At 36.8% G+C, this 10,306-nt stretch overlaps 1 protein-coding gene across 1 annotated transcript; it reads right to left on the reverse strand.

The window, feature by feature from the left end:
• Positions 1 to 2,353: 2,353 nt before the first annotated feature.
• PDHA2 (pyruvate dehydrogenase E1 subunit alpha 2) lies at positions 2,354 to 3,924 on the reverse strand. Its single transcript, XM_077142795.1, has one exon. It carries the CDS (start codon positions 3,837 to 3,839, stop codon positions 2,664 to 2,666), a length of 1,176 nt encoding a protein of 391 aa, XP_076998910.1. The 5' UTR covers positions 3,840 to 3,924; the 3' UTR covers positions 2,354 to 2,663.
• Positions 3,925 to 10,306: the final 6,382 nt, after the last annotated feature.

The raw sequence follows: 10,306 nt of genomic DNA on the forward strand, positions 1-10,306 counted from the left end.
TTCATGGTTATGTTTTACTACAGTTAAAGGACACAGACCAGTATCAGAAAACAAAAAGACACATGGGAAAGTCTAGAAGTTAGTGCAATCTTCCAGGTGCCCCTAACAGTGAAGTTGCATAGGGATGCACTTCATTCTTCCAGCATCTATGTGTGACAAGTATGCTAAGTCTTGCCCACTGGGAAAGCTTACCCATGGCTTTGGTGCATATTTTTTACTGGCAGCTAGTCACATAGGCATACAGTACCTATGTGACTGACATTTCTACTCAGATCCCAGTCCCTCCCCAAAGCAAATCAAACGTTCACCAAAATCACATTAAGGTAAACTTATCTGGTCAAACTGAAATAGCCTGGCTCAAGACCTCAGGCATCCAGAAGTACTATAAGTCAGAATTTTCAAAAGGCTCAGAAGTTATCTCCCAGGACCAAGAAGACAGGCCTTTCTTTAAAATGTGCAGGGTTTAAGCAATCCAGAACTGCTGAGTTGACCTTTTCCTGGCCACATACTAATATGTTAATAGTAGGGGAAACTGGATGCAGGATTGTGCTAGTTTGAGGTTATTATGTACCCCAGAAAAGCCCTGTTAAAATCTTGATCCAGCATTATCAAACTAATATAAGGATATATGGAAAATCTTTATATGCACATCTAAAAACTGTTCTAAAATTAAGAAATCAAAATCTAATTTGAACAACAGGTTCTATAGACTAATAGACTGAAACTATTCAAACACGTCTGTTAAACTTCATTGGTCTGTTAAATTAAAAAGGATTATATCATAAAAGATACTGTGTGTTTTCTTGGCTTAGTCGCTTTAACATTTCTATTGTGTTTATGTTTAGAAGGAAAAGGATTGAGCTTATTCTCATCAAAACAAGCTTTCATTACTCATAATAGCCAAAAAGTGGAAGCAACCCAAATGTCTATCAACTGATGAATGGGTAAACAAATTGAGTATTATTCAACATAAAAAGTAATAAAGTATTGATACATGCTATAGCATGGATAAAACTTGAAAATATGCTAAGTGAAAAAAGTCAGTCACAATTGACCACATAATATATGATTCCATTATAATGAAATGTGTAGAATGGGCAATTCTAGAGACAGTTGATTTCTGGTTGTCAGAGAATGATGAGGGGGGAAATAAGGAGTGATTAATGGGTATCGATTTTCTTTTGGAGGTGATGTAAATATTCTGGACTTAGTGGTGATGGCTGCAAAATCTTTTAAATTTACTAAAACCCACCAAATTGTAAACTTTTAAGAAGCTGAATTATGGTATATGACAAATCTCAAAAAATAGCTCTTTTTCACAAATAAGTTTAAACCTCACTAATATCTGCTCTGTTTCTGAACACTAAGTGAGCAAATTTAAATGAGTTTTCCAAATACATTTATTTCCAATGTATCTATATCAGGTATTTACATACCTCTTTTCAATTCCTTCATTTCTCATTTCTTTCCACACATCTGCATACAACCCTAACCTTTTAGAGTAACATAAATATTTTTGATATCAGAAATTCTTCTTTCTCTAAGATATTCTAACATTTTTTGCAACGGTGAAATTCTTATAATTTGTATGGCCTATTAGATTTTCTAGTATGTGAATAAAATAGGACAGGTATTCTTTAAATTAGCACACTAAAAATATTAATACAGCACAACATGAAAAAGGAATTATTTATCCTTCCTCCCCTGCACTGCTATAATAAAATATTCTGTTTTATTGCACAAATGATGGTCAGCATTACTCGGCTTTATCACCAATATTGCATACTGATGTGTGTGTACACTATTATACTCAACTGAATTAAGTATTGTTTAATTAAAATAAACCATTGTTTAAATGGCTTAACAGTAGGAGTTCTAACACTTAGTACTGGCTTATAAACACCTTTCAAAATCAGGATAGTGAATTTACTCACACACACACACAAAACTATGGCACAGTGGAACAGGAGTCAAAGAATTGTTTTTTTATTCTTTTTTAGTAAATAAAAGTATTTGTTAAAGTAGTATAAAATTAAACCAAATAGAATTATTATAACGAACAATTTTGGAACTTAGAGCTTTCTTTATATTTCTTAAATTTAAGACTTCTATAAATGTAAAATAATCTAAGATATTCACTCTAAATGAATAACTATATAGCATCTTTTAATGCAACAATGTACAATTGAATGTAATTAATATCCCTTGTAACTGACTACACATACTAATTAATTTCTCTTAATAAAAGTTTACAAGACTTTTGTTTCATGGTTTTATTCTTCCTTTAACAAAGTTGAGAATACAGTTTCTATTTGTTAAAGTAGTATAAAATTAAACCAAATAGAATTATTATAACGAACAATTTTGGAACTTAGAGCTTTCTTTATATTTCTTAAATTTAAGACTTCTATAAATGTAAAATAATCTAAGATATTCACTCTAAATGAATAACTATATAGCATCTTTTAATGCAACAATGTACAACTGGATGTAATTAATATCCCTTGTAACTGACTACACATACTAATTAATTTCTCTTAATAAAAGTTTACAAGACTTTTGTTTCATGGTTTTATTCTTCCTTTAACAAAGTTGAGAATACAGTTTCTTAAAGATGACTCTGAATGTTTCGTTGAAGGCCTAACAATAAATTTAGTCTCCCTTTAACTGATGGATTTATATTTGATCCACTGATTTGCACCACGAACTTCAAAAGGTGAATTACTGCTGTAGATATGATAGCCTAATTCTTCCAAAGACGGTTCGGGATCACTCGAGGCAAACTGGGCAGCATCCTCAATTTCCTTCTTCACTTCCGCATCAATTTCTTTTAATTCCTCAACACTGACAAGCTTGCTATTTACCATTCTATCTTTCAGAAGCATAATAGGGTCACTCTTACTTCTTACTTCCTGAATTTCTTGTCGGGAACGATAACTGACTCCGGGGTCACTCATACTGTGTCCATGATAACGGTACGTCTGCAGCTCCATCAGTATGGGCCCCTTTCCAGATCGACAAAAGGCAGCTGCAAACTTCACCGCCTCCCGGACACACAGAACATCCATTCCATCTACCTTTAGCCCAGGAATAAAATTGCCTCTCTTGTAGTACTCAGTGCTGGCTGCTGCTCTCTCAACAGATGTTCCCATTCCATAGCGGTTATTCTCACAGATGAAAACACAAGGTAATTTCCACAAAGCTGCCATATTGTAAGCTTCGAACAGCTGACCCTGATTAGCAGCACCATCGCCATATAAAGTCAGACAGATCTCATCTTTTCCCTTATACTTACAGGCTAGAGCAATTCCGGCTCCCAGGGGCACCTGGGCTCCGACAATGCCATTGCCCCCATAGAAGTTCTTGCCATACATGTGCATCGAGCCTCCTTTTCCTTTAGCACAACCGCCTTTCCTTCCTGTAAGCTCTGCAAGAATTGCTCGGACGGAAAGCCCACGAGTGTAGCTGAAGCCGTGAGCCCGATAGGATGTGATGACGTGATCCGTGGGGTTTATGCCTGCCTCAAGCCCCACACAACAAGCTTCCTGACCATCACACAAGTGACAGAAACCACGAATGAATTTCTGTTTATACAGCTGATCTGCCTTTAATTCCATGCGGCGAACGGTCTGCATCATCCTGTAGTACTTGAGCCCGTCCTCTCTGGTGAGCACTGTTGTGTCAGGAGGGCCTTCTTCTAACCGATAAAGATCACATTTCTTAATTTCAAAAGCAGCATCATTCGAATAGTTACAGACTGCCACCTGTACTCTGCTAGAAGGCTTCTGGGAGACCCTCGACAACACGCGAGAGACGGCAGCGGCCAGCATCTTCTTCATGGAGCAAGAAGCACGACCTGCGGCCCCAGCGGCGACGCCCAGCAGCCACAGTCCAACGGCCAAACGGCTGTCACGTGATTAGCGCGCCTCCTTCCGCCGGAAAGCACGTGGCCAGCCATGTGATCTCAGCGTCATGCGCGGTGCGGGCTACAAGCCCCTCCTCCTGGACGAATCGAAGTTTAAAGACCGTCAACCGCAAAATTGTGAGACCAGGTTCTTTCTTTCGCTACAAGACTTGGCTGAAGTACACCTGGATTCCAACACCGTCATCATAGCTAAAGCACAATAATCTGAGTCCCTCTTCCTGCTAACTTCTGTGGTGCTGCATTTCAAAGTTTTTCCCCAAGTGTATCCAATAGGAGAGAGACACAAACTCAAGCCCTAAGGGATACATGAGTACTGGGAGGTTAGGCCAAAGGTATTCCTACCAATATTTTGTTTTAAGTCTCATTTTGTTTGTTTTTTAAAAAATCTTTAAAATATATATGGATAGGGTGCAAGGGTGGTTCAGTGATAGAATGCTCACCTTGGGTGTGGAAGACCTAGGTTCAATTCCCAGACCATGCACCCCTCCCTCCAAAAAAAGAAGTATGGATATTATATCCTACTCCATAATAGAGCATTTCAGTGTAAAGATAAAGTTTTGAATTATTTCTAGTTGAAATAGTCAACAGTAAACAAACAAAAAAACACTTTTTTTAAAAGAAAAGTTAGTTCTCCAGAAAAATATGCCACATTTACACTATTGCTTCTAGCACCTGTCTCACCTGGGGAGTATCCATACCCCAGCCTGATAACTAGAGTCTAAACACAATAATAAGTTTTGCCTGGTGTGGAAAAAATGGAAACAGGGTCCAGCTGTAGATTGCAGTAAAGAGTTTGTGATTAGCACCTCTCTTTACACTTTTTTACGATCCTGAATCTTGTCCAGTTTTCTCCCTATTTGCTGACTAATCTTTATTAACGTTTTCATCTCTAACTGTATTTAAAGATAGCTTGAACTTGTTTTCATGTCTTCAAGACTCAGCTGGCTTTATTTTTTGTCTTTATATCAACATAAGTTGGACCAAACTTAGTCCCTGAAATGGAGAAGCATGTTCTTATGATGCTTCTTTTTTAAGTAACCTTTAGAGAGCATTACTTCTTATAAAGTGATACACCAAAGAATATATGGTTTGGACGGAAAAATACAATAGCGTTTGCTTAATTGCTATTTGTAGTTTAGTCATAGGACAAAACAGCCCTAGGTCTAGGGCTTACAGAGATCCTATATCATTTTCCTCTTTTGTGCTTATATTGTACTAGGAAGGTAATTTTGTACCCCAATTAAGCCAACCTTAACCAGGAATCCTGTTCTATTTGGAATAGTAAGCAATTCACTTTAATGCTTATTCTATTTTATATCCACAGCCTATTTATAACTGGTGAAGTCTTACCCAGATTTCCCTATTACATGTTCAAAACAGCTCCCTTCTCTTTATTGAGCTGCAAGTGTTATTTTGGATACTTTTGATATTCAGGCAGGGAGGAGAGAAAAATAGCTTGCTAAAAAGTTATACCTCTTAAAACTGGACCCTCCCCCTACTTTCCCAACCCAGCCATCATAATAGGCTTCATCTATTCACTCAATTTAAAATTCTGCCATTGGAATTCATGGTCTTGCTTGCTGTTTGCTCCTGCTTTGATAGTTAGCCTGTCTCTGCTGTTCTCTTTCATTCCTGCAGGTATTGGAGATCTCCAGGGAGCATTATCTCCATGAGAATGGAAAAAACCGACACCGCAGGATGGAACGCTAGTGTTAATGGGTCACTGAGTGACAGCTGAGCCTTCTCTCAGAGGTATCAGCCAGACTAGTGCTGCTAGGAACACAAGATATATACAGTAAAGTGTGCCAATTTAATCTTGTCACATGTAGCCTGGGCTGCAAAGATAGAGCTCTGCTCAAAAGCCCAGTGTGACAACCCTACTCATGCCAGAGGAGCACAAGCAAAAGACACTAAGAAGAAAAAACTTGCATTACAGGTCACAACAGAAGATGACCCTTTTTTGCAACAGGCTCCGGTTAAGATTATAAATAATAAAATGTGAAATTTCAAGGAATCTCTTGGATATCAGTTACCCTAAATATCTTAAATTCAATTTAAAGATAGAAGAAATCATATTTGCATAATGTGATATCAAAGTATTTCAGCTCAACTGAAGATGATTTTTTGGACTTTTGTTGTAATTTTACCAAACCCATCTACATTTTCATAAAGTGAAGTTTCTAGACTTCAGTGTAAATGCTTAAAACCCCCCAAGATCATGACCTATTGAACCTGTCCTCTTTCTGGCCACCAGCTAGACTGGATTCAAAGCTATACATGGGAAAAAGAGCCAATGATAGTGATCTTTTCTCAAATGATTTATTTTATGTCTTCTCATTGTTCCATATCCTGTTTATTACGAAACAGGACTAAGAAGTCATCTATATGCTCACCATTGGAATGTTATTTGCAATTAAAACTACCCATAAATTCTAAGTTTTTAATTAATGTCAAATCTCACTTTTAATCTATTTGAAATTAAAGGAAAACAGATGAGCACTTTTATAAGGCCAATGGCAGACTTTACACTTAATTAATAAAAAACCTAATAAAAGAGGCACCAGTGATTATAGTAGCAGTCATTCATGTCAGTATGACAGAATTTCACATTTCATGCCTGATGGTTGATCTTACAGGGGCATTCCTAAATTTATCTTCAAAGTGTCATCCCATTTTATCAGTAGCGTAAAATATTTTTGAATTAGAGACAAGGAAATGTGGGGTGGGGTGGGAAGAAAGAGCAACTAGCATGTTTGAAGGATATTCAGATTGTTCCATTAATAATTACACTTTTTCACCAAATGTTATGTGAAGAGAGCTGTTAAATTTCAGATAAATAATATCAGATCTCATTATATGATTAGTGGTAATATATGTGCTTTTTCTCATGGCTTTAGGATTTAGCAATTAAGAGTGATGAGTAAGAACTTAGTGCAAAAAATTAACAGTTATATATAACTCAGAGAAGAATTTTTCCCATTTAGTCTATTACTTTATCTTCCTTGGAGAAAAAGGAAAATGTCAGTACCATATATTCTGCAAAATAATGGCATTCAAGCAAGGTTCCTCTCTAAGATTTAATAAGCAGAGTTACTCCAGAACAGTTCAGAGCCCTGGGAAAACATTTTTTCCCTTCTGATTTCATGATAATTCTGAAATATCAATAACTAAAAATTCAGGATAAATTATTATCGAGAGAGGAATTTATTGCTAATGAGTGGTAACGTGGAAGTGGGCTTCATTCCACACAGGCTATAATGGCATAAGGAAAGGAAAGGCATTATGGGTTAATTTTTAGTAGCAACCACTGGAGCCACCATCTTTCTCCTGCAAGATAAGCCACGGAGTTGGCTGCCCATAGTATCTGAGCCCCTATGCCTAGAGTTTAAGACCAGGGGCTAGCAGGTAATAATGAAAGGGATCATAACACAAAACCATAAAAGAAAACTTTCCAAAAGACTTAGATGTGTCTCAGATAAGAGACAGAATTTCATATACAGTTTGGTTTCAATATTTACTCTGACTTGGTGCCTTTATCAGTAAAACACTAGGATAAGAGTTGTAAACTCAAGACAATGAGTTGCTTTTACAATCATAAGCCCCATTCAAAATAAAAATCGTTAATTTAATAAATATTTCTGAGAAATCAGAACAAATTCAAGGAAGTCCAAGTCGGAATTAAGACTATTTGCATTTCCTCCAAAAACTACTATTTCCGCTTCTTGGGAAAGTGTTCTATTCAGTACATTTTAATATGCATGTTCTTTAAAACCCAGGTCAACTTTTATTCTTTATGTAAACATACTTTATCTTAATAACCTTGATTGTAAGAGCAATAATTTACATATTAGATGTGACAGATAAAAATTAACTCTTTATGTTCAGTGTGAAATAAGGGTTTCTTTCCTCTGTACAGTCTGCTGTAATATGATTTCTTCTTTAACTTCACCATTTTTGTGATGTTTTGTTCATAAATGCCATCCAACAACCCTCTTTTCTAATGACTACAGTAGAATATTGCCATTTCTAATATCAGGACATGTACTTGTTTTGAATTTTGTTTGCTTGAAGAAGAGTCAATGAACTAACTTTAAAGAGGGGAAGGAATGTTGGTAAAACTCCAGCACACTGCTGCCCCCTAGAAGAAAGCTAGAGTAGCATATTTGACTAATATAGAGAAACCTTATAAGGAAGAGACTCTGAGAGAAAAGGCAATGCCTACACTCAATCTGACAACCTACTGTTGGCCACATCTTCAGTTTTCTTTGCTCTGTTCTGTATCTTACCTTGGGTACAGTGTTTCTATCACATCCTCACCTTAGATCCTAATAGATTCCATGGCTCTCTCAGGAGATTCTGCAGACATCTGCAAAGACATGCAGGCAAATTTTTCTTGAGCAAAATAATATTTTTAAAATAATCAAGTTGAAATTTTAGACTTGCATGAATGCATTTGAGGTTTAAGGTAGCATTGTAAATATTACCCAGGTAATGTGATAGCCTTGCATCTCATTACTGGAGAAGCAAAGTTGATAAAGAATGTTTATTTGATCCCCACAAAGGAAGCTAAGGCAGTTAGTATCACCTCCAAATTCTAGATGAGAACACTGAGGTCGAGGGAGTTAGGTCATAGGCAAAAGTTACAAAGTTAAAAATGCTTATTCATCACATATTCAAAAGGTATAAATGACATATATTCCTTCTGTATATTCTCTTTCTGTACTAAGTAATGAAAATGCAATGATAATGTATAATTAAATTTCACTCTACTGTTTCCAGTTCACGTAGAGATTCTGTGCTGTGAGCTCTCCCAGATTTTCTGGCACTGTCTAGAGGAAAGGACACATCATCACTGAATGACAGAGGAAGCTGTCATTCACGAACAGCTGTTATAGCTGCAATAAAACTAATGTATTGCATTCCAGGCAATAGTTACAATGACAGTTTGTCTTTATTAGGATCAATGATGAACAAATTAAAAATAGAGTACTGTCGAACCGCGACACACAAAACAGAACATTCTAATTTTGCAAAGTTGTGGTGTCTCCTTTAATTTGGTAATACAGCAGAGCTGAAAAGGCACACTGGGAAATATGAAAATCAGGATCCCATAATTATACAATATGCTATGAATATGAATGCCGTTTCTCCAAGCAACCTAAGACAATGCTGTAGTTTTATGGAGCTTTTTGTGTGTGAGAATCTTTCTGTTCCCACAGACCCACTGTGCATCCAGATTCTAAGATATTTCCATAGTACCCAGCACTGTGTATCTAAAAGGCTACCGTGGGAGAAATCTCAGACAGCATTTAAAATAAGAAGCACAATAAACATCATCCATACTGGTAAACGAAAATAGTGTGTAATGAGAGCTTTTCAGCTCAAACATATTTGGTAATCACAAAAAGCATCGTATTCAGGCAGCAAGATTGTTAGGGGGATAATTGGGCATGTTGCTTGCACAGTATTGGCCCTGATATGGCATTCAAAATGTATGATAAATTTCTCCAAAAGCTTTTAACCTTCTCTACCCTCATCTAACCCTTGCTTCACTTCATTTCATAATAAAAAATATAAATATACCATTTACTTATAAATGTTCCGCAAATTTTCTAAGGGATTTTTCTATTTTATATAAAAATGCATCTTACTCTCATATATCCAAGCAGAAACAGAGCCAGCAAGGTTAATAAGCCCAGTAAATATCGGACATGCCCTCAAGTCATGCATCTAATTCATGGAGAGCCAGCGTCTCCTCTTCTCATGCAGTGCTCACTGCCTGTGCACACTAGGCTGCACCCCAGCGCCAGCAGCTTGTCTCGCAGCAATTTTTTACATGTATCTGAACTTCCTTCCCAGTAATCTCAGCGGAAAAGCCCTTTCCTTATCTGGAAATCTAACTCCTTAACTTTTTTCTCCAGGACCCGCCACTCCATAATGAAAGACTGTTCTCACTCATATTCTCTCCACCTCCACATCCCACCAATAATCATCAATTTTATCTTCTCTGACTTTCTGGCATACTCAAATTTCCTCCACCCTGAAAGAAGATACCAGAGTCCTCAATATCTCTTTTAGATCTCGTCCTATACCTTTCCTTTTATCTAGTCAAGCTCCACAAGCGTACAGCTACATCCACAGTCTCCACTTACTTACCTCTAATTGCTTCCATATGCTTCTGCAATGAGCATTGTCAACAGTGAACTGAAATTTTTCTCATCGAGGACTTGGTTAAATTTAATGATAACCTCAGTATCATAACTCTCTGGAACTCTCGACCACATAACTAACATGATAAGCATTTATCCGTGGATATCACCTTACCTTACTTCAAAACAAAAAAAAAGATTTTATGCTGCTGAAAGCCCCTATTTCATTTCC

This window comes from Tamandua tetradactyla, chromosome 24 (assembly GCF_023851605.1).
Source record: "Tamandua tetradactyla isolate mTamTet1 chromosome 24, mTamTet1.pri, whole genome shotgun sequence".
NCBI lineage: Eukaryota > Metazoa > Chordata > Mammalia > Pilosa > Myrmecophagidae > Tamandua > Tamandua tetradactyla.

What these genes read in the sequence shown, in the direction of transcription:
- PDHA2 (XM_077142795.1), bottom strand. Translation starts at nt 3,839, where the DNA reads ATGAAGAAGATGCTGGCCGCTGCCGTCTCTCGCGTGTTGTCGAGGGTC.